The 26,069-nt window shown below is 42.0% G+C and overlaps 1 protein-coding gene across 8 annotated transcripts in view; it reads left to right on the top strand.

Annotated features, from left to right (window-relative positions):
* The window catches only part of LOC124000649 (peripheral-type benzodiazepine receptor-associated protein 1-like), a 169,288-nt gene that overhangs the window by 78,298 nt on the left and 64,921 nt on the right, over positions 1–26,069 (top strand). For all 8 annotated transcript variants that reach the window (XM_046307182.1, XM_046307185.1, XM_046307184.1 and 5 more), the window contains 6 exons: positions 5,947–6,119; positions 11,297–11,489; positions 24,047–24,229; positions 25,133–25,216; positions 25,588–25,677; positions 25,934–26,056. In XM_046307182.1, the coding sequence (XP_046163138.1) occupies positions 5,947–6,119; positions 11,297–11,489; positions 24,047–24,229; positions 25,133–25,216; positions 25,588–25,677; positions 25,934–26,056 (846 nt within the window). The remainder of the gene's footprint in view (positions 1–5,946; positions 6,120–11,296; positions 11,490–24,046; positions 24,230–25,132; positions 25,217–25,587; positions 25,678–25,933; positions 26,057–26,069) is intronic.

The following is a 26,069-nucleotide window of genomic DNA, read 5'->3' as shown; positions in this document are numbered from 1 at the left end:
AATGCATTAAATAAAAAAAGTACTCATCAATCTACACACAATACCCGATAATGACAAAGCAAAAACAGGTGTTTGCAAATGTATTACAGATTTTTAAAAACAGAAATACCTTATTTACATAATTACTCAGATCCTTTGCTATGAGACTGGAAATTGAGTTCAGGTGCATCCTGTTTCCATTGATCATCCTTGAGATGTATCTACAACTTGATTGGAGTCCACTTGTGGTAAATTAAATTGATGGGACATGATTTGGAAAGGCACACACCTATCTATATAAGGTCCCACAGTTGACAGTGCATGTCGGAGCAAAAACCAAGCCATGAGGTCGAATTAATTGTCCATAGAGCTCCGAGGCACAGCGGGGAAGGGTACCAAAAATTTAAGGTCAGCATTGAAGGTCCCCAACAACACAGTGGCCTCCCATCATTCATACATGGAAGAAGTTTGGAACCACCGGCCAAACTGAGCAATTGGGGGAGAAAGGCCTTGGCCAGGGAGATGATCAAGAACCCGATGGTCACTCTGACAGAGCTCTAGAGTTCCTCTGTGGAGATGGGAGCACCTTCCAGAAGGACAACCATCTCTGCAGCACTCCACCAATCAGGCCTTTATGGTAGAGTGGCCAGACGGTAGCCATTCCTCAGTAAAAGACACATGACAGCCCACTTGGAATTTGCCTAAAGGCAACTAAAGGACTTAGGCCACGATGAAACCAAGATTGAACTATTTTGCCTGAATGCCAAGTGTCACGTCTGGAGGAAACCTGGCGCCATCCCTACGGTGAATCATGGTGGGGATCATTTTCAGCAGCAGGAAGACTAGTCAGGATTGAGGGAGAGATGAACGGAGCAAAGTACAGAGAGATCCTTGATGAAAACCTGCTCCAGAGCACTCAGGACCTCAGACTGGGGGCGAAGGTTCACCTTCCAACAGGACAACGAGCCTAAGCACACATTCAAGACATTGCAGGAGTGGCTTCGGGACAACTCTCTGAATGTCCTTGAGCGGCCCAGCCAGAGCCCGGACTTGAACCTGATCGAACATCTTTGGACAGACCTGATAATAGCTGTGAAGCAACGCTCCCCATCCAACCTGACAGAGCTGGAGAGGATCAGCAGAGAAGAATGGGAGAAACTTCCCAAATACAGGTGTGCCTAGCTTGTAGCATCCTACCCAAGAAGACTCAATGCTGTAATCGATGCCAACAGTGCTTCAACAAGGTACTGAGTAAAGGGTCTGAATACTTATGTAAATGTGATATTTCCATTTTATTTTCAATAAATTAGCAAAAATGTCTAAACCTGTTTTTGTTTTGTCATTGTGGCGTATTGTGTGTATTCTAGAATAAGGCTGAAACGTAACAAAATATGGAAAAAGTCAAGAGGCCTGAATACTTTCCGAAGGCACTCTATGTCCTTGTGAATAGCATCCCCCGCCAGTAACGAACAAAAGTCATTGCATTGGCATCTAGGCCCTCACCGCTAACATCCTTTTGGAGAGTATAAGGTGAGGAGTTTGAGTCGTTCAGTCAGAGTTTCCTCTTGATTGCTAGCTAAGGCATCAATTCTTAGGGATTAATGTGAGTTTCTGTCCCTCTGCCTCCTCACATATTATTTTCACCATATCAATTGCGTCCGGTAATATCAAAGTCTCTGCAATAGTGTGTGGTTACATAGCGTTGCGGGCTTAGCCATTCACCATGGGAATGATTCAAGTGCAACGGTCAAGTGTGGCCTTTCCCACGATCTAAGGGCGCGCTCTGGTTGAATTATTACTTTCATATTTGAATCATTTAGATTGAGATTTTTAAGGTTAACCACATTACAGTTATTTAGAGAGACAAAGACAACATTATTGTATATTTTTTTAATTGGACAAAAGTAGAGACTTCGAGCTAGAAAATGGTATATCATACACTGCAGTTGAGGAACAATGGAGTAATTCTGCTTTGAAAATAAACCTGTAAACCCAGTTTTGGGCTGAAAATGGCCTGTGAATTTTTTGGTACCTACTGAAGAGCTCTTCTTTGTCTACACCCATTCAACATCATTCACACCCTCTTAAGCCTTAGCCCCACCCATATCTTTAAGGATTCACATGTGAGGCCATGTGTGAAACAGAGTGAATAAGGTAGTCTAGTAATGGTAGTAGTAAAAATGCAATTTATCTAGTCCTTGGCCTATATCCCAGTCTTACTTTGGTGCAGGTCATGCTCTTCTTCACATTACCTGTCACGGTTTTCATATGGTGAAGGAGAGTCAGACCAAACTGCAGCGTGTCAATTGCGATCCATGTTTATTTAAACAAACGTAAACATGACTAAACACGAACACTACAAAACGAAAACAGCCTATACGTGTCAACTAACATCGACTCAGGACAATCACCCACAATACAACCAAAGAATATGGCTGCCTAAATATGGTTCCCAATCAGAGACAACGATAAACACCTGCCTCTGATTGAGAACCACTTCAGACAGCCAGACAGCCATAGACTTTCCTAGAACACCCCACTAAGCTACAACCCCACTAAGCTACACACCACATACAAAAACCCATGTCACACCCTGGCCTGACCAAATACCAGGGCGTGACATTACCATCTCTGATAAACACACACTATATCAAATACAATCAAAGTTTGTCATATGCACGGTATACAAAAGGTGTAAACGGTACAGTGAAATGGTTACTTTCATAGTGGAGTCTTTTGTTTAGTATCTAGCTAGCTAGCTAAATAATTAACCATCATCTCAACTCATACGACCTTGCACCATGCATGAATCTGCAGGTAGCTGAAGCTAAACAACTAGGTTCAATGTTTGCTAGTTGGCTAACATTAGGCTATAATAGCCATGCAAATGTGAATAATATTACTACACAGATCATATGCGTAACATTAGCTAGCGAGCCAGCCAGCTAACGTCAGCCATCTAACTAACAGTACTCTTTAATTTGCAATGAAAACGACTTTCTGACAAAATTAGAAATGTATGATATCTGAAAATGTAGCTAGACTTTTACCTATATACATGGATGAACGCTTCTCCCTCTCTTTCATGGATGGCATGGTTGCCATTAGTTTGATGACGTAATCCAGGGACAGGTGTTTTAAACAACAACCTTCTGTGTTTTCTTTTAAACTCTCTCCTCATTTGGGGCTCCCAAGTAATGCAGCGGTCTAAGGAACTGCATCTCAGTGCTAGAGGCGTCACTACAGATCCTGGTTCGATTCCAGGCTGTATCACAACCAGCTGTGATTTGGAGTCCCACAGGGCAACGCACAATTGGCCCAACGTCGCCCGGATTAGGCTTTGGCCGGGGTGGGCCGTCATTGTAAATAAGAATTTGTTATTAACTGACTTGCCAAGTTAAATAAAGGTTAAATTAAAAAAATTGGCAATCATCTTTCTACTTCCACCAGGCATTCCGCTGATTTCAAAACTCGGTCAACTTCTTCCGTAAATCAGGGATTTCCTCATCGTCTGATTCATTTTCAGAGTCCGATAGAGTCAGCATGGCATGATTGTCCTCAAGAAAGTAGTCTATCACAACTTTTTTCCCCCACTGATCTTTGTTGATAGAGCCTGTTAACTTAACGGCAGCAATGTTGAGCAGTAGCAAAAATATTATCTTTCAAAAAATGCAGCGGTAGAAAGGATTATCTACACATACTGAGCAGCTCATGTTATAGACAGAAGCACGCTAAATGGCAGACCAATCCGAACTCATCTCTCGGCTTGTCCAGCCAATCACTTATCTCAGCCAATCATGGCTAGTGGGAAGATTCCTGTATTTTTCAGTGGCTAAACCAACTAGGCTACTATTTAACAATTGTATTTGTATTTACAGATTGCATACATGTTTGGTTTTTGCATTTTAATAAATAAATAATGTATAAAATAACAAGTAAAAATTCCTCTCATGTGAAGTATTGACATGCGACATATGCCTAGCTTCTTGAAACAGGTCACATATTGGTAGGTGGGTAAAAACAATCCCTTTGAGCATGGTGAAGTTATTAATTCAACTTTGCATGGTGTATCAATACACCCAGTCACAAAGATACAGGTGTCCTTCCCATCTCATTTGCCGCAGAGGAATGAAACCACTCACGGATTACACCATGAGGCCAATGGTGACTTTAAAACAGTTTGAGTTTAATGGTTGTGATAGGAGAAAACGGATGGATCAACAACATTGTAATAATACTAACATAAATGACAAAGTGAAACGAAGGAAGCCTGTACAGACTAAAACATATTCCAAAACATGCATCCTGTTTGCAATAAGACACGAAAGTAAAAGGTAAAAAATGTGGCAAAGAAATTAACTCTATGTCCTGAGAACAAAGATCTATGTTTCGGCAAACACAACACATCACTGAGTACCACTCTTAATATTTTCATAAATGGTGGCTTAATCATGTTATGGGTATGCTTGTCATCGGCAAGGACTAGGGAGTTTTTTAAGCATGAAAATAAATGGAGTAAAACTAAGCACAGGCAAAATCCTGGTTCTTTCCAACAGACACTGCGAGACCAATTCACCTTTCAGCAGGACAATAACCTAAAACACAAGGCCAAGTATACTCCGGAGTGTCTTACCAAGATGACATTAAATGTTCCTGAGTGGCCTAGTTACATTTTGGACTTAAATCTGCTTGAAAAGCTATGGCAAGACTTGAAAAGCAATGATCAACAACTAACTTGACAGAGCTTGAAGAATTGTGTGGTCTGAGGCAGGCGTTAGATTAGAAGTTTTTCAAGTGCAAAGTTAATAATGATGGTTTTGGGAAACAGATCAGAGATTTAACAATGCTCCAACAAAAGTATTTAGAGGAAGAGATTCCTCCTGCCCAGACGAGTAACTCCCCCATCCCCCTCTACCACATTTGGGCTAATCACGCACATTAGTCCAGTGTGCCACCTGTACAACCACCTGTTTGTACCCAGGCCACCAGGCCCGCAGCCCATTGGCTACCTCAGTATTCCACACAGCACCTGTTCACCTGCCTGAGAGAGAGAGACCCTTTCTCTATCCCTCTCACCCTCCCTCTCTCTCCCTCTCCCTTTTCTTCTCCCCCTCTTTCCCCTTTCCCATAGACAGCAAAAACAATACAAATAAAGTCTCAATCAATGAAAAATGAGAGGAACCTTTAAGAGTGCCAACGCTGACTTCATTATAAGGGCACAAGGCGAGACCCAGATGCAGACAAGGGAGGCAGATAGTTTGAGTCTTTGATATTTATTAAATCATTCCAAAAGGGGTAGGCAAGAGAATGGTCGTGGACATGCAAAAGGTCAAAACCAGTCCAAGAGGTACAGAGTGGCAGGCGGCCTCGAGGTCAGGGCATGCAGAATGGTCAGGCAGGGGGGTACGGAGTCCAGAAAACTGGCAAGGGTCAAAACCGGGAGGACTAGCAAAAGAGAATAGAAAAAGCAGGAGCACGGGAATAATACGCTGGTTGACTTGAACATACAAGACGAACTGGCACAGAGAGACAGGAAACACAGGGATAAATACACCGGGGAAAATAAGCGACACCCGGAGGGGGTGGAGACGATCACAAGGACAGGTGACACAGATCAGGGTGTGACGTTCATAACAATTGGACAGGGCTGATTTATATATAATGTTATTTTTAGACTGTATTTGATATTTAAAACACTTTGAAATGCCAGTTAGGCTTGGCTCGCTTAACTGCTGCTCCCACGGACAGAATGTGGGCAATTGTTTTATTGTGATTTAAGATTGTTTTGTGAGTGAGAGTTGGAACCTTGAACGACTTGCCTCCAGCAAATATACAGGTGAAAAACAATCCTTTCTGAGAGGGTCAATGGGTATAAGTATACGTTTGTGATGAACAGTACTTCTTAATATTCTATTTTCCATCCGCTTTGTGTTGACCCTTACCCTCTAACTCTTCCCCTCTGTCCAGGTGAACGCTCCAGTTCCGGTGCGGCCTGGGGCGGTGGAGCAGTACAAGAGGGCGTTTGCCCGTCAGAGAGCCCGTGACCTGGCACAGCATGCAGATACACTGCTCTACAAGGACAAGGAGATTGCTGCCCTTCAGCAGGAGTGTAGGCAGCTAGAGACCCGTCTGGGCACAGCTGAAATAGAATCCCTTCAAAACACTCTTTCAATACCAATCTAATGCAGGTAAAAACCTTGGCTTGCAGCCTCACCTTTCAGATGTAAAAATCACCTTGGCTTGCAGCCCTCAAACGTGCGGAACATTTCAGATGTAAAAATCACCTTGGCTTGCAGTTTCAGATGTAAAAATCACCTAGGCAGCTAGAGACCCGTCTGGGCACATTTCAGATGTAAAATCACCTCCACACCATTTCAGATGAAAAATCATTGGCTTGCAGAAAGAATCAGAATACCCATTCTAGTGTCTATACCCAATTCAGGTGCAAAACACTCTTTCAATACCAATCTAATGTTTGTGTTTGAGATCGACTACTTTGCAGTCTGTCTGTGCAAAATCACAGATGTAAAAATCACCTTGGCTTGCAGCCCTCAAACGTGCTGAACATTTCAGATGTAAAAATCACCTTGGCTTGCAGCCCTCAAACGTGCTTTCAGATGTAAAATTTCAGATGTAAAAATCACCTTGGCTTGCAGCCCTCAAACGTGCTGAACATTTCAGATGTAAAAATCACCTTGGCAGCCCTCAAACGTTGAACATTTCAGATGTAAAAATCACCTCAAAACGTGCTGAACATTTCAGATGTAAAAATCACCTTTGCTTGCAGCCCTCAAACGTGCTGAACATTTCAGATGTAAAAATCACCTTGGCTTGCAGCCCTCAAACGTGCTGAACATTTCAGATGTAAAAATCACCTTGGTTTGCAGCCCTCAAACGTGCCGAACATTTCAGATGTAAAAATCACCTTGGCTTGCATCCCCTCAAACGCGCTGAACATTTCAATGATAACAGGTTATCTAACACTAGCAGTCTGCCCACAAAAGGCTCTCTGTGTCATCCATTGTAGTCAGTCCTATTCACTAATCTCATCAAAGGACTAAAATGCCTCAGCTTTGCCCTCTGTTGGTCTGGTTGGTAACTGCTCTTGAAAACCCTCTAAGCCTGAACTAGTGATTGAGCTGTACTGATACAGATGTGTAGATAGAGAGACCACCCTCTCCTCATGGCTATGATCTAAGTGCCTGATTTAAATTACTCCTCTCTATGCCCGTCTGTGACTAAGAGCTCATTTTCTTGCTCTGAATATCTGCTGGGAGTACTACTACAGAGGGAATCCCAGGATGAGCTGTGGACTGAGTTGATGGTAATGATCAGTGGCGGACTTACAATTAGACAGAAGAGGCAATTGCTTCAGGCCTCACATCTACAACATCCGTAGAGTACGGCCTTTCCTCGCCAAGGAAGCGGTATATGTCCTAATCCAGGCACTTGTCATCTCCCGTCTAGACTACTGCAACTCTCTTTTGGCTGGGCACACCGCTTGTGCCATCAAACCCCTGCAACATATCCGGACTCCCAGTGCACACGGTGAAAAACGCAGCTGCTTCTTTATGGGACCAAACTATTTCAAACTTTTTAAATTGAAACGTTTTCAATGTTTAAAACATAGCGATCGGATCGTAAATGGAGGCAGCTGAAGTTTGAATCCCGTGAGGGTGAAATACAGTCAATAGACAGATTTGTCGGGGATTGTTTGGCGAGTAATCTGGCTAGCCTAGCTATAACATTACATTTAGTTGGATATCTAACGTTACCTTGAACAGCAATAACAGAAACATATGGACACCATCTACACAGTGGTGAGAAAAGCATGGAGACAAATTTATCAAAGAAAGAAAGTGCCAATAGCATGGCAAATGTCATGACGGAGATAAGGAGTCTAGGTACAAAAATTGAAGTAGAAAAAAAGAAAGAAGAAATGAAGCTGTGTATTGAAAAAGGAATGAATAGTAAAGTTGACAGCTTATGTGTATCTTTGGAGAAAGCAATTTAGTATAATCATACAGCTCTGCCGACTCAACTGGAGAATAATAACAAGCAGCTACAAGGCCACATTGCTCTTGAAGTTGGACGTCTGGAGTCCCATGTATAATTCCTAGAATCTGGGAGAATAGGCGCTGCCAAAACAAAGTTCGACCCAGACATGTCTATCATAATGGCATGTCTGCCAATAAGTGAAACGCATTTGTGTCAGCAACAACAGCAACACTCACATGAAAGCCCCAAGGGATTCTAGGGGAGTGGGAATATGTGTAAAGTATGATATGATGAAAGTATATAAAATTGACATTATCGATAAAGCCCTAGAAGGAATTATTGGTTTGCGCTTTGAACATAGGGAGTCAGATTATTGTTTTGTTTTCATGATATTTGTCACCTGAACAGTCCACAGGGGGTAGAGATGGATCCTCCTTCTATAGTCATTTGTTAAGTCAAGTATACCTATATACAGAAGAAGATGCTATTTACATATGTGGGGATCTTAACAGTTGAATTGGGAGGTTAGATGACTATATAAATGATATTGATGATATTCCATCGCGTGTTGCTTTGGATGGCTTTGTTAATCATCATGGAGAGACCCTATTAGAATTCCTTCAGGACTCTAAAAGGTCATTAATGGAAGGATATGCCACTTAAGCGATAACTTTACATCCATATCTGGCAAAGGAAAAGCTGTGGTGGACTATATAGTTAACCTGGAATTGAAGGTGTTATCTCCTACACAGATGGTTGAAGAATGCAAATGTTTTGACTTAATTGGAGAAAAAAGTAGACTTCCTGATCATTCTCTTTTATTTATCATATTTTCTGTTGGCCACAAACGTTCTCAACCACATTCCCAGTGGGTCAGAAGTTTACATACACTCAATTAGTATTTAGTAGCATTGTCTTTAAATTGTTTAACTTGGGTCAAACGTTTTGGGTTTTCAACAAGCTTCCCACAATAGGTTCGGTGAATTTTGGCCCATTCCTCCTGACAGAGCTGGTGTAACTGAGTCAGGTTTGTAGGCCTCCTTGCTCGCACACACTTTTTCAGTTCTGCCCACAAATGTTCTATAGGATTGAGTTCAGGGCTTTGTGATGTCCACTCCAATACCTTGACTTTGTTGTCCTTAAGCCATTTTGCCACAACTTTGGAAGTATGCTTGGGGTCATTGTCCATTTGGAAGATCCATTTGCGACCAAGCTTTAACTTCCTGACCGATGTCTTGAGATGTTACATCAATATATCCACATAATTGTTTTTCCTCATGATGCCATCTATTTTGTGAAGTGCACCAGTCTCTCCTGCAGCAAAGCACCCCCACAACATGCTGCCACCCCTGTACTTCACGGTTGGGATGGTGTTCTTCGGCTTGCAAGCCTCCCCCTTTTCCTCCAAACATAACGATGGTCATTATGGCCAAACAGTTCTATTTTTGTTTAATCAATGTCTACACTGTATTTCTGATCAATTAGATTTTTCCTAATGGACAAAAAAAGTGATTTTCTTTAAAAAACAAGGGCATTACTAAGTGACCCCAAACTTTTGAATGGTAGTGTATATATGTATGTATATTATTTTACTGCTCTAGGGATGTAATTATTGTTTGGATAACCTTATTTACTATTATGTATTGATTTACTTTTTCACTCTTTATGTGATGCACAATGCAGAGAACACCGGAGAATAATTATCATTTAATTACAATAGTGAATTATTGTAATGTTTGTTGATGTGTCAATTAATCCCATAAGGGATAGGTTTGCTAATTGGCAATTTGACACGAAAATAAAATTTCATTAATTGATTTGTTCGTTCATTCCAGAATGCGTCAGACCGCATGGTGTTCAACCTTCCTAAGTTCTTCCATGTCACCCCGCTCCTCCGCACAGTCCTCTGGCTTCCAGTCTAAGCTCGCATCATCTTCAAGACCCAGGTGGTTGCCTGCAGTGCAGCAAGAGGAACTGCCCCTCCTTACCTTCAGGCTATCCTCAAACCCTACATCCCATTCCTAGCACTCCGTTCCTCCACCTCTGGTCTCTTGGCCCTCCCACCCCTACAGGAGGGCAGCTCCCGCTCAGCCCAGTGAAAGATCTTCTCTGTACTGGCGCCCCAATGGTGGAAGAAGCTTCCCAACCCAAGCTGCCCCCCAACCCCCCACTCCCCCGACAAACAACCCGCTATAGTGGGCTGCTGGAAGGGGGGGTTTTGCCTGGCCACTGTGCCCAGGTTAATGAGGCCACGTTGTTGACAGAAAAGGCCTCAAAAAAAGTTCATGAATCCATACAGCCAAGTAATAATTCATCATAGATCAATAATTTATTTCCATACATATATATTTCATATCAATGTTAAAATAATCCAGGTTCTTCTCATAATAGTAGAAACAAGTGTCATTTAATAACCCACAGTCTGGTTAATAATATAATGGACTATTCCACATGCATCGTTTCACGCAATATGATTGAAAATGTGACTTTCATTGAAATGAAGCTACAGCATTGAGGCACTTTCAGAGTGGGGCAGAGAAAATACATTTTTATTTTAACTGAAGTTAACCTTTACCTAAGTTAACATTTATTTAGTAAAAAGCCAGGTGCTGCTGATAATGCTGCCATCTTGTCGAAGCCCATGTATCTCATGCTGTCTGGCAAAAAGTGTATGGCATGTCATATTCTTTTTGGCCAGATATATACAGAGGGGCGCTGTTTCCCTCGCTTGGATGCTTTCTCCGGTGAGATAGTTTCAGCCACTTACGAATTGAAAGAAAGTTGGCAGGTACACATTGCACTGTTAGGATGCTGGAATTATTTTGGGTGAACGTGCGAAGGTAGCCTACTTTTTGAAGTGATTTGTATGTCATTCAGATGAAAACATCATGACTGGTTGTGTTCATGGCACATTAAAAGGTAATCCATGTTTACAGTTAAATTACATATCGTTACTCTAAAACCCATACAAAATGTGTGTGGGGGTGCTCAGACTGACCGCTGCCTGGGGCCTCCAAGTCACTAAGTGTGCTCCTTGTGATGATAATATTGAGGATGATGATGGCAGTGTCAGTATGTTCACCGGTGTTTAACCCCACCAGAGCCTGATGCATCAGGTCGCAATTGTAAATGAGAACTTGTTCTCAACTTGCCTACCTGGTTAAATAAAGGTGAAATAAAAAATAAATAAAAAATCACTTTATAATAATGTCACCAAGACAAGAGGGAGAGAGACATTGTTTTCCCAGCCTGAGCGGAAAAGTCCTCAAGCATTACAATGCATTGTTTCACATCTCTTTGACATCTGTGTGTGTGTGTTGCAGGGCTGCCCTATCCCGTCCAGCGTGGTGGAGTTTGAGAGGCTGCTGAGGGAGTCCCAGAAGGAGGTGCTGAGGCTCCAGAGGCAACTGTCAGTCTCCTCCTCCAGAGTCACCTCCTCTAAAGAAACCTCCTGCAGGGAGCACAATGGCCACGACAGGCCCTGCACACCTGAGGAGAAGAGGAAAGAGAATGTAAGGATTGGAACTATTTAATGATATAATAAATACCATTTAGCAGACGCTTGTATCTAAAGCGACTAACAGTCATTTGTGCATGGCGCCAACACTGCCCCCTGTTGATGGTAAAGAGCACTACATCAGAGCGGTATAGGAACGGAATACCTTTTGCCCTGTTAGAAAGAGAACTCAAAGCAACAGACCTGGATTCAAAAACGTTTAAAAATCATTTTGAATGCTTTAGCTGTACCTGATTGAGATTGCCTGTTGCGATGTAACCAATAGAAAACTCTTAAATGCACAAACCATACCCACCTGGCACCAGAGATACTTTTGAGGAGATGGGAAACTCCATTGGAATCATATTAACGCTCATTGTGTACTTTGCCTGTACGTACGTTGTCAATGGCCCACGCAGTGCATTTTGGGTACACTCTGACAAGGAGATCTCTCCTTCAAGGCATCAATGGGAGTCAATTAGGCGCTAGCACAAAATCCAAACATGAGCACAAATTGATCAAGAAGCTCAATATTACAACATTTTTCCAGAATTTGAGGTAATTAACTTGTTCTCTGTAATATCGTATAACTTTGAAATCGTGACATTACATACTTTTGAGGAAAATATACCGACTTCTCGACTCATACCCTGACTTTTAGAAGGGGTTGCGTGATGATTAGCTTATCAACCGCGTGACGCAGCATGACAACACAAAGGCGACTGGTGGTCAGTCTGCTGGGCAGAGCGTAATACTTTTCTCCATTCATTTCCCACTGGGATTCTTATCTCCTTCTTTTCTAATATCTCTGCTGGCACTTCAAGCAGGCTAAAGCAAATGATACAATTATTAGAAATATTTCAAATGGTGTATTCCCACCTTATATTAGTCATTAGGATTTTATAAAAACATTAGTACAAATCAAATTGTATTTGTCACATGCGCCGAATACCACAGGTGTAGACCTTACCGTGAAATGTTTACTTATAAGCCCATAATTAACCAACAATGAAGTTAAGAAAATAGAGTAAAGAAAATATTTACTATATATTCAAAATAAAATAAAAACAGATCACAATAAAATAGCAATAATGAGGCTGTATACAGGGGGTAACAGTACTGAGTCAATGAGTGTGGGTACAGGTTAGTTAAGGTCATTTGTACATGTAGGTAGGGGTAAAGTGACTATGCATAGATAATAAACAGCAAGTAGCAGCAGTGTAAAAACAAAGGGGTGGGGGGGGGGGGGGGGGGTCAATACAAATAGTCCAGGTGGCCATTTGATTAGTTGTTTAGCAGTCTAATGGCTTGGGGGTAGAAGCTGTTAAGGAGCCTTTTTGCAAGGTCTCTGACCTCCCTATAGGCTGTCTCATCGTTTCTTGGTGATCAGGCCTGCCTTCGCTATGTCTTCAGCAAACTTAATGATGGTATTGGAGTCGTGCTTGGCCGCGCAGTCTTGGGTGAACAGGGAGTACAGGAAGGGACTAAGCACGCACCCCTAAAGGACACCCGTGTTGAGGAAAAAAATAGCACAAGCAATGTGTGTAACCTAGAAGTACCCACCCAGATGTAACTGCCCATCTAAGTTCTATTTATCTCCAAACACCACATTTTGCTTCCAGTGTGCCTCTGTCCAGATGTTGAGGTTTAAACCATCCAGCTGCTGTGGAATGAGTACAGTGCTGCAGCACTTCCCAAAAGGCAGCACAGCGCGAGGCTGAGTGTGTGGTGACGTGACGCAGCGTGTTTTGGGCCAAGTTTGAGATTAGGCTGAAGCTGACTGACTGACACGGACCGGGTCATGTCTTTTCATTACGAGGGGTGGATGGGATAGATATAATAGCTCTCTGTGCTGTGCTGTGCTGTACTCTCAGGGTTATGCTGATAGAGCTGACTACAGTAATCTGCCTGACTGCCAGGGGACGTAATGAGATGATTCCCTGTCTTGAACTTGGGCCTGATTTAGAGAAACAAGTCACACGCTCACTCTGCTCTCTCTGCAACACTGGTGACTAAAGAGTTCTTAGAAATAGTTAACTCACTACACCCAGATGTGACGGCAGGATAAACCAGATGTCATGAAATGTTCACATTTTGGTTGCAGACTCAATTTAATAAGATGTAAATATATAAATTAATAAAACACTTTGGTTTAAAAAGAAATACATCTTAAGACATGCATTTCAAGACATTAATGACCTTATTTATCTATGTATTGTATGACAACAAAGTTAGAGTCAAAATTCACTTTGCTCTTTGCAGCTTAGATGAGAATGCTGGTTCTGGTAATCTGTCATGTGTGTGACACACACATACACACAGAGTGACACGCACATGCACGCACACCACAGAAAGGGGCCATGTTGTGTGGCTGTCCACTCTAATCCCCTTTAACAACAGAATGGTACAGTCCAGTAATCCTCTCTCTGTTGCCGTGGTAGCAGTGAGAGGGTTTTGGATGGTAGGTAACGTTAAGACTCCAGCCGACTCTCCTACCATACACTTTCCTAGCCGATCACCCGCCTCGCCCCTGCCTTGCCCCTGCTCTGGATAATTGGGGGCCGGGGATAGCCTTGACGTTGCCACAGATCACTGGAGAGGGGTAGGTTGTATGTGGTGGAGGTGTGTGTTGGTGTCTTTATGTCCCAGTAACTCTGTGTTTGTGGTTAACCTTGTAGTATACCCCCTAGGTACTGTAGGACTCTAAGCTAGACAGGACAGTTTCAGGAGAAATCGTCAGACATATCTAGCACTTTGCAGAATAATCATCCAAAGTGCAATATAGTTAAGGTTTAGGAAATCTAGATATTATATGTCTTTGAAACGGGCAAGTGGAAATGTCATCAGATTACCATAGCCCGCTGCCTGTAGCTTCAGCTTGGCTGCTCTGTTGGCATTACGTGTTCTCTATGTTATTATTGCACATGATGAGTCCCAACTAAGTGGATTTCTTCTGCAGATCTAATATCGCTGTTGCATTTCACAAAAAAAATCCCACGGCCGAGGCCTACTTGTGGAGTTGCAGTGACGCCTTTCTCCAAAACCTGCTTTGGAACTGTCAGTCAGATATTTCAGATCCCAGATGTGGGAATTTAGGCAGCAGCCAGCAGCATATCGTTCCGTGAATTAGTGACCGCCAGGCCCGGATTGTGGACAAAGCAGCATTATGATAGCAGTATGGCATCGCTGATGATACTACGTAGCTGTATTAAAACAGAAAACCAAACCAGCAGCCAGGCCAATCCAATCCATTTAAGGTGCTTTTAAAAAGAAGTGATCCAGTTACCTGTTTCAGTAGTCCACCACAGGGATTACACCAATGTGCTTATTGCATCCAGGCCCAGGGCTGTGCTGACTGAATGGGATGTGACACTGCTGCTGTAAGCATGGACCTGGCCTAGAGTACCTTAACCTAGGGTGTAAATCTATGGTATGTTTCGTGTGTACAGTATGTCCATGTACAGTAGCATGGACCAGGCCTTCCATGCTCTACCTAATAGTTGGCGTAGGAATAAACATCTATTTTGTGTAAAGAAAGTGTACCCAAACATTCTTCAGCCCAGGTGCTCGACTGAGGGACTTGAAAATCAAGTAAAAACATTCCTTCAACGGGTGAATATCAAGGTCAATAAAGAAAAGGTACTGTTTCTGCATAGATCTGATTATTTATTTATGGGACATACAAACAGGACTGTCTGTAGTATATGTGTAGTATTATGCTTAGTATATGCTTTATTAGTTACCAATGTTCTTCTGGCATCCTGGACCAGGGCTGACTGAATGGGTTATTTTGACACTACTGCAGTAAGCATTGACCTGGCTTACTGTATGGATGGACCACCTATAGGATGTGTATGGTGCTTTAGTCAGAATGGAGCTATAGTATGTGTAGGTTGAACAGTGGGTGCTTTAGTAAGCATGGACCTGCCCTACTGTCAATCAGTATCCATTAAATAAACCTAGTGTAGTGGGCATGTGCTATTGAAAGCGTGAGCCATGCTTTAGGTCGATGCGCTTTAGTATGTTGTAGTCCAAGTATGAATCGGGTCTTGTGTGACGTTTTATAGGCTCTGCGTTTCGCCATGGACCGGGCCTTGTGTTGCATTGTCCATGTCGTATGTGTGTAGGCCTCGTGCACATCATGCTTTAGTAGATATGAACTAGGCTTTTTGTGCAGTTGTTTTATAGTTAATAACCTACAGGTTTGATAACCTCAGGCTATGCCTTGTGCTGTGTCAGGTAAAGTGGTGCATGTGTGGTCCAGAGATGGTTGCCAAGGCCAGGTGTTTGTTGTGTAATCATGCACCACTCCTGTGGCTTCATGTGGCTGGACACAGAGTTAGGCGGAATTCATGGTTCACCGCCTATTATTACAACTTCACAAGCCTCATCTAATTGGCTCTTATCGAGGCATGGACGTGATGTCAGAATAGACTGCAGACTAGTATCACAGGCTGTGAACTATGATTGAAGCTTGTGTTTTTTGGGGTAACAAAGCCTCAGGAGTGGACGCAACGGTCATGGTGTGGTCATAATGGAAAGACTTCCCACTTGCTTACCACCATACAATGATCAAATACAACTGAAACGTACTGGGCGAGTTTTGTCTAGTGGTAGTGCTGCCGACTCCACGCTAACCGTCAGGTTTGCCACTTTCTGTCCTATGGATCTAGCTGATCTGTCGTCTCCTCTCTTTCCTTGCTGTGTAAATAAAGTACAAAATCCGGATAAAAACTAACAAATGAAACAATGTATTACACTAAAAACCAACAAAAATAACATTGCTTCTGCCACATGCCCTGCAGAAGTACTTTTCTTAACCTGCCACTGTGGCAAGCCGTTACAGATGAGTAAAGCTAGTAGTTACTGTAAGTGAAAAGAAGCCAGCCATACCCATAATTGACTAAAAAGTTACATTGCATAATGTTGCACAACGATTCCATGAACAATGTGCATGTTCTGACATTTTGAGTGATTGGTTTAGTGGAGTGGGTTGAGAGCTTCAAGTTCCTCCATGTCCACATTCACTAAGGACCTATCATGGCCCAAACACACCAACACAGTCGGGAAAAGGACACAGCAACGCCTCTTCCCCTTCAGCAGGCTGAAAAGATTTGGCATGGACCCTCAGATCCTCAGAGGGTAGTGTGTACCATCCGGTACATCACTGGGGCCGAACTCTCTGCCATCCAGGACCTCTATACCAGGCAGTGTCACAGGAAGGCCCTAAAAATGGTCAAAGACTCCAGCCACCTAAGTCCATAGACTGTTCCCTCTGCTATCGCATATGGCAAGTGTTACTGGAGTGGCAAATCTGGGACCAAAAGGCTCATGAAAAGCTTTTAACCCCAAGCCATAAGACTGCTGAACCGTTAATCAAATGGCCACCCTGACAATTAACATTGTTTTTATAATTATAAAGGAGGTCCATGTCATTTTTTCCCCCACTGACTCTTGCACTGGTTCTATGCACACTCACTAGACTGTACTCACACATACTACACTAACATACACACACTACGCTCACACTCACAAAAAACACACATGTATATTGACGTCACATACACACACACTCGCAAATAGACCCACTTTCACACACGATACTGTTCTGTTTATTATCTATCCTGATTGCCTAGTCACTTTTACCCCTACCTACAGCTGAAGTTGGAAGTTTACATACACCTTAGCCAAATACATTTAAACTCAGTTTTTCATAATTCCTGACATTTAATCCTTGTAAGTATTCACTGTCTTAGGTCAGTTTGGGATCACCACTTTATTTTAAGAATGTGAAATGTCAGAATAATAGTTGAGAGTGATTTATTTCCTTCATCACATTCCCAGTGGGTCAGAAGTTTACATACACTCAATTAGTATTTGGATTCAATATCAGCATGGGACTTGTCTGTTTACACACAGAAACAGCACTATACGGGTTAAACACAGCAAGTCATAACACTGCCTGTTGGCTGACACGTTACTACAGTTTAGTGACAAAATTGCATCCATGGGTGGACCTGGGAGAGCATAGGCCCACCCACTGGGGAGCCAGGGCCATCCAATCAGAATACTGGCTGGTCTCAGACGATCCCGCAGGTGAAGAAGCTGGATGTAGAGGTCTTGGGCTGGCATGGTTACACGAGGTCTGCGGTCTATTCCACTCCTGAGGCCAGTTGGACATACTGCCAAATTCTCTAAAACGACACTAGCCTAGGCTTATGGTAGAGAAAATAGCAATTCTCTGACAACAGCTCTGGTGAACATTCCTGCAGTCAGCATGCCAATTGAACGCTACCTCAAAACATCTTTGGCATTGGATTGTGTGATAAAACTGCACATTTTAGAGTGGTGTTTTTTTGGGTCCCAAATACAAGGTTTCTTGATATGCCACACCTGTCAGGTGGATGGATTATCTTGGAAAAGGAAAAATGCTTACTAACAAGGATGTAAACAAATTTCTACATTTTTTTATTTTTAGAAATATGCTTTTTGTGCATATGGAAGATTTCTGGCATGTTCTATTTCAGCTAATGAAACATGTTGCGTTTATATTTTTGTTCTGTATATATCACATAGCTCACACTCAACACATTAGGCATTATGCAACATCGTCTCTCTCTGTGTCTTCCCCTCAAATACTATCTGACCTGCATGCCACACTGCCTGAACTCTGATAATCTGTGGCTCTGATCTCTGAACCTCAGCATTGTGGGCAAACACTCAAATTCCCTCCTTATACATGCCTATCTGAGCTCAGGGGACCGCCCGCTTTCACTCCCTCACTTCCCTAGAACAATGGACTGGGCTTAAGTGTAATGACAGTCGGACAGTAGTCTACTCTACAGTTCTATTTTAGGTTCCACTCCTGATGTTTCATGAATATTTTTTTGTTGCTCATAATAACCTTAATAATGATAATAGTAATAATAATATAGTTATTTTCCTTGGCTCGTGTTCTATATTGTAAGTGTGTGAGTGCTCATGTGTGCAAGTATATTATGTGGTCTCAAAATGGCTAGCAACACTGAGCAGTCTCTTCATAGAGCTATAAGCACTTGATATAAGTCACTTCAGAGAGTTTTCTCTTCACATGGCGCTGGCTGGTCCTTACTTTGATCCTGTTACTCGGTCATAGCCTTGTCTGCACTAGCCTAGTTCTACAGGATTAGATAAGTAGGTGTGGCTCTAAAATTAGAGACCTGATTCCTGACTCTTAACCCGCTGAAGCTAGGGTGACAAGGAGAAGACACTAATGTCATACAGATCCAGAGCCACTTCCCCACACTTAGTCCCCCCCCCCCAGCCACAGCTAACAACAGACTTTCAGCATGCCTATAGAGGAGGGCATTCTACTTGTATTGCACTGACACAAACGACTCTATGATTGGCTGAAAGAAATTGATAATAAGAAGATGGTGGGAGCTGTACTCTTAGATTTCAGTGCAGCCTTTGATATTATACACAATAATCTGTGTCATGGAAATTCTACACAGGGACACGGGAAGTAAATCTTAAGAGTCATTGTTTATTAATAGATAACTGGAGACATTCCAACAAACTTAATGCACCATATTACTGTCTGTCTGGAGCTCTAACGGGGCAGTCCCGTTAGATATCTTATATACTGCTTACAGACACGTTACCTACGCATTATTTAACTTATTCATCATTCATAATTAATTCATCATTAATGTTTGGTTCATGCAAAATATTAAAGTAAAAAATCAATCCAACACAAACTGGCATTAACTTCTTATGGCTGCAATCCCGTTAACGGGAGCGATATGACAACAGCCAGTCAAAGTGTAGGGCGCCATTTTCAAAACATCAAAAATCTCAAAATTAACATTCCTCAAACATACATGTATCTCATACCATTTTAAAGCTATTCTTGTTGTTAATCCCACCACAGTGTCCGATTTTCAAATATGCTTTACAGCAAAAGCACCACAAACTAAATGTTAGGTCACCACATAGCCACAGAAAATCACAGCCATTTTTTTTCAGCCAAAGAGAGGAGTTTCAAAACGCACAAATAGAGATAAAATTAATCACTAACCTTTTATGGTCTTCATCAGATGACACTAATAGGCCTTCATGTTACACAATACATGTATGTTTTGTTTGATAAAGTTCATATTTATCAAAATATGAGTTTACATTGGCGCGTTACATTCACTAGTTCCAAAAACATCCAGTGATTTTGCATAGCCACATCATTCAACAAAAATACTCATCATAAATTTAGATAATAATACAAGTTATACACATGGAATTATAGATATACCTCTCCTTAATGGAACCGCTGTGTCTGATTTTAAAAAACCTTTACGGAATAAGCCAGCCATGCAATAATCTGAGACGCCGCTCAGAAAAATTTGTCACAATAGCCGCTATGTTGACGTCAACATAAACAATAAATGACATGATAAATATTCCTTTACCTTTGATGATCTACATCAGAAAGCACTCCAGGAATCCCAGGTCCACAATAAATGTTTTGTTTTGTTCGAAAATGTCAGTTATTTATGTCCAAATACCTTCTTTTGTTAGCGTGTTTGGTATACATATCCAAACGCTCATTCTGGTCAGCGTGACATCAAAAACTTTAAAAAGTTATATTACAGGTCGAAGAAACATTCCAAACTAAGTACAGAATCAGTCATTATGATGTTTTTAACATATAGCTTCAACAAAGTTCCAACCGGAGTATTCCTTCTTGTCTTCATGAGCAATGGAACACAAGTGAATACCATGAGGAATAAGCATGATCAGAAAATGGCTGCTTGATAGACACCTGATGCATTCTGCTATCATTCACTCCCACAACACCATAGAAGTCTCATTACAATTTCTATTGATGGTTGACATCTAGTGGAACCCCTAGGCAGTGCAACATCATTAATATCTCAAGGGGATTTCATTGGGGACTCTGGTGTATACATACAAAGCTCAGATTTCTCACTTCCTGTTTTAATTTCTCCTCAGAGTTTTGCCTGCCATATAAGTTCTGTTATACTCACAGACATCATTCCAACAGTTTTAGAAACTTTAAAGTGTGTTCTATCCAATAATAATATGCATATATTAGCAACTGAGACTGAGGAGCAGGCCGTTTATTTTGGGCAACTTATTCATCCAAGCTACTCAATACTGCCCCCCAGCCATAAGAAGTTAACAAACAGAAACAACACAAAAACAGCATTCTTAATACCACAACTGACTAAACAAGTCCTACAGGCTCTAGTTTTGTCATATCTTGACTACTGTCCGGCAATATGGTCAGGTGCTGCAAAGAAAGACATTAAAAAATCTACAGCTGGCTAACAACAGAACAGAACATATTGCCCTAAAAATGTTCCAAGACAGCTAATGTCAACAAAATGCATGTTGACCTTTCATGGCTCAAAGTAGAGTAGAGATGGTCTGCCTTCACTTCTCCTTTTTGTTAGAAATATGTGTTAATAACTCCAAACTGTCTATTCAGTCAACTAACTTACAGCTCTGACAGACATTCATATTCCACAAGGCATGCAACTAAAGGTCTCCTCATTGTCCCTAAAGCCAAAATGAATTCAAGGCAACGCACAGTAATATATAGAGCCATGATAGCATGGAACTCCTTGCCATCTCAAATCACTCAAGCAAGCAGCAAAAGTAGCTTTAAAAAAACGAATAAATCCTCACATCACAGCACAACACGTCTAACCTAAATAGCGATAGTGTCTCCCTCTCGAGCACATCTGGTGTTTGGGTTCAAGTTAAAGATAAGATGTGCCCTTGACATCAGGATATCAGGGCTTTTTATCAGAGAAAGCAATTGTAAGCAAAGCCTCAGTAGAGTAAGAACATACTGCTCCTGATGATATGATAGTCTGGTCAGCTTACTGATGTTCGTTTTATTGATGTGTATAAAAGTCTATTCTTATTTTTGTGTGTGACTGGTGGAGGCTGCTGGGTGTGTGGTGAGGAGAATGGGAAATGGAAATGGGAAACAACTCCATAAGAGAGAACTGTAGGAAACTCGATATCAAGGGGACCTCATTCATTTTATGAATTTGTCCAAAGGCCACGCACTATACCTCAGTTAAATCTTTATGGGCGGTAGACTGCAACACGGCAAATGTTTGGTTAAGTTCATATCTATGCACTAGACAGGGCAAAGGACGTAAGTGAAGCTCTTCTGACTTTAAGTGTATTGATGGAGCTCTAAAAAGTCCACATATGAAGCTGAAGGATTAAATTGATACTCTTATCTGCAGCTCATGGCTATGAGCAGGGGGTGATAGACTTCATAGAAGACTCAATCTGATGATGAATCTGTTCCCGGGATATTTATTGATGCTCTACGATGAATCTGTTCTATTTATTGAACGGAGTGGAGTGATGGAGCTCCAAAAAGTCTACGTATGTAAAGTGAAGGTTTCAATTGAAACTTTAGATATAAGAAACTCCAACACAGTTGCTGAGGTGATTAAAGTGAAGCCTTAGCGAGGAGAACACTCCATCTGTAGTTCATTTATGAGTTGAGTGGCATGGTTGCTAGGGTGACATCTGTGGTTGAAGCCTTAGCTGGAGGAATTATTGTGTTTCCATTGTAATTTTCATTGCACTTGCATTCAGTAGCATCTATGAATTATTATTATTATTATGAATAGTATTGACGTCAAACGTGAGAACCAAGGACACGGGCAGTTCCTCATGTTGTGAGATTCTCCTTAGTGTTTACAGAACAACGGGTTCTGAGAGATCAGGATCAGGACTTGCAATTGTAACAGTAAGCAACTGTAACAAAATGGATGACTTCAATGTCGCTGTTATTATGAGTACATGTTGCATGGACTGCTGAGGCATAACGATATAAAAGTGTGTATTCTTATTTTAAATGTATGTAGTTCTGTACCCGTCTATTCATTGTATGTATTGTCATTTGTTTTGCTACATATAATTTATGCCGTTTTGTACCTGTCTATTCATTGTATGTATTGTCATTTGTTTTGCTACGTATAATTTATGTCGTTTTGTACCTGTCTATTCATTGTATGTATTGTCATTTGTTTTGCTACGTATAATTTATGTCGTTTTGTACCTGTCTATTCATTGTATGTATTGTCATTTGTTTTGCTACGTATAATTTAAGTCGTTTTGTACCTGTCTATTCATTGTATGTATTGTCATTTGTTTTGCTACGTATAATTTAAGTCGTTTTGTACCTGTCTATTCGTGTTTTGTGTTATGTCATTTTATGTAGTTCTGTCCTTCAGCTGTAATTGTCTATTTCATGGTATGTATTATGTCATGTGTTCTATTTTTTGTGGAACCCAGGAAGAGTACCTGCAGCTTTGGCTGTAGCTAACATGGATCCTAATAGAATACTAATACATCAGCGCCTGTATTTATAAAGCGTCTCAGATTAGGAGTGCTGATACAGCGTCGGTTTTCCCTTCTCATAATGAATATGAGGGGATGCCCGATACTCGTTCAGCACTCCTACTCTGCTTAGTTGATACGGGTTCAGAAGTACTCTCTTTCTCCTAACTCTTAAGAATCGCCTAACTCTGAGCAGTGTATTATAATCGTAAAGGAATGTCCATTAAAGGAGAGGAGGGACTCTCCTTTCTAAAGAATCATTTTAAGAGTTACATCCAGTCTGCTAGTATTGGTATGTGAGTCACGGTTCAGGCTGGAGGGATTCCCTGTGGATTAGATGACTGTGTAGAGGAGTCCGAGGAGTCAGGCCACTGGGAAGGAAGAAAGGCTGGAGGATAGCTGTATTATAATCCCTGTCTATCTGTCATTTGGTTGGTGCTGGGAGTCAGGTTTATATTACACAACCTTGAGGTTGATATAACACATTTGTGTTCTGCTATTATTCTGCTATGTTCTCTTTTAGTCACTTTGTTTGACACAGCTCTCTACACACGGGGAATGATGCTCACATCTAATTCACTGAAACACTTTTCAATCAAGCCATTAGCCAAAGAAAATTGTTTAGTCATGGTTTCCTTAGATTTGAATGATGGGCTTTGCACCTCTGTCGGTCTGGGTATAATTATGTCTTGTCTGGCTTTAGCCTTAGAGCCAGTGTGAAACTTCTGATTACTGTGCTTCATTACCAGACCTGGGTTCAAATACATTTCAATATCTGGTATTTTAAATAATTTTTCTGTGTATATGAGTTTTTCAAATACTTTGCAAGTGTATTTCCAAATACATTCACATATCATTTTAAATAAAATTATTTGAATGTATGTGAAAGTAATTTAGATATTTGAACTCCAGGTCTGTTCATTACGTTGACATATGTAATACTCAAGGTGTCAAGGTTTGCCCTTGCCTTACTCAGTTCTTTAGCTTCTTTAATCTGTATCAAGTGAGGTTTAATTATTATGTGCACGGATGCGCTTCACACTGCTACAACGTGGAAACTACGGAACCAAAACAACGGAGAAGTTTAGCCTCGCGCTTCAACGCTCTTAGTAGTTGCGAAAATTTACTTTGTGCATGCAACGTCATCTGCAGAGTCTGCCCTCTAGGCTTAATTGTGAACTTTCTGGTTTGTGCCCTTGGCAGGTTGCAGCAGAGACCCCGTGTGTGGCGTTAGATGAGGCTCCATCCAGGTGTGAGGAGACTCCCAGAGAGGAGGAGGAGTCAGGGTCGCGAGTGACCCCACCCTCACTGGGCCTCTGCCCCGCCCCCACCCCTAGCCTCTCCCACCAGGAGGAGCACACAGAGGAGCAGCGACTACAGTTGCTGGTGAGAACAAATACATCAATGCCACAAACACACCCACACTCACACACATATGATTGACCCACTCACCTTGTACAATATACAACCCTGTCATGGCTAGCTATACTGACACACATGCACCTACCTCTTGTTGGAGACTGGACTGATATTATGAGTGAGATATGATGTAAGGTTTGCTTGTAGTCTGGAGGATGGCTCACAGACAAGTAATCGTTAGAACAAATCAGGCCACAGGTCTTCGCTTTTTAATAATCAATATTGTCGTGCTGCAGCTGTTGCATCTAGTCAGTCAATTAGCCACTGAGTCCCCCCACACAGCACACATAACAGTCCTTGTGCAGTCATCATAATGCTTGGTTATTCTGTTGTGTCTGGCGATGGATGTTGAAATAAGCCGGGGGGGGTTTTTTCCATTTTTTTTCCTTCATTTCGCTACTGGGGGTTGGGGGGGCCTGCATGACTGTGCATGTAAGCTGCATTTAGAGTAATTAAAGAATGCTAAGCTTGTTAATACCTCGTTGTTACCATGTCAGAGGTCAATATGGAAATCAAGAGCTTATATTTTATTGTGCAGACAAAACAGATTGATCGTGATTTGTGCAGACACTTTTTTTGTCAAACGCAAAAATGATATGTTAATATGCTTCGACATCTGATATACACGACAGGGTAAAGTAGACATGGTACTGTAGCCGGGCAGGCTCACAGAACAGTGTGCATGTGCATGATAGTCTTACTGTCTGACGCCAAATAGGCCTGTGTCACGTTTAGGAATAGGCAGCCAAAAAAGCTCCTATTTCGAACACCGTGGTCAGATGGCAATGGGGCGAATAGGGTCCGATATGTTTCTGACGCTCGCAGGTCGTGTAGTCGCTGTAACGTGACATGCTCTGGCTTCCTTTTCAGGAACAGGAGCTGAGTAAGAAGAGAAAAGAATGTGAAAACCTTGAGCATGAAGTAAGGAAGAGACAGAAGAAATGTCTAGATTTGGTAAGAAACCCTCAGGGTCCATCCACTCGTGTGTTTGTTAACTACTGTACTCTCAGCGTGCTACTACCAGTGGACCAGGTGTTATGACCAGTGGTAGCTAGTGAAGTGAGAACATCCCACTGGAATGGAATGAATGGAACAGTATCAACCACATGAAACACAAGGTTCCAATAACTCCATTCCAGCCATTACATTACACCCATCCTGAAACAAAAGTGACACCAGCCTCCACTGATTTACAGCACTATTACGGCTGTACTACAGTATAGTGACTATACTCTCAGTTGACTGGGACTGACGAGAAATCATGGCTTCGTCCCTGGCTGTTGAATCTGAGTCTTGTCTTCTTGTTGTCGTTTGTGCTCTGACAGGAGAGCCTGCTTGAGGATGAGCGGGGCAAAAATGAACAACTAGAGGAGGAGGCAGATCTCCTCAGGAGGAAGGCACAGCCGCTCGACCAGGTCAGTCTCCATTCTATTCCATTGAGGGCCTCTTAGGCTTACGGTTGTTTTAGATGACAGAATAAATCTCGACATTATGGTTCAAATTGGGAACCCTCAGCAGTCTTTTCTGTCGTGAACCTTCAGTAGACCGGAAGGGCTTCTGTTTCTATGTTGGAATGGGCCAGTATTTGTTTTGTCTGTCCTTCTCCTGCTGGTCATGAGGAATGTCAGTACTCTCTCTATCCCCATCTCTCTCCCCATGCCTCTCTCTCAGGCCCGGGTTGAGAATGAGGAGCTGAGGGAAGACCTCTCTGAAGTGACCGCTCAACGTGATTCAGTTCTCGAGGAGAACCAGAGACTCCGTGCCAAACTGGAGAACCTAGAGCAGGTCCTAAAGGTACAGGGTCACA

The sequence above is a fragment of the Oncorhynchus gorbuscha genome, linkage group LG16, assembly GCF_021184085.1.
Source record: "Oncorhynchus gorbuscha isolate QuinsamMale2020 ecotype Even-year linkage group LG16, OgorEven_v1.0, whole genome shotgun sequence".
Taxonomy (NCBI): Eukaryota; Metazoa; Chordata; class Actinopteri; order Salmoniformes; family Salmonidae; genus Oncorhynchus; species Oncorhynchus gorbuscha.
The sequence above is the reverse complement of the archived record's forward strand: the minus strand, read 5'-3'. Positions and strand labels throughout refer to the sequence as shown.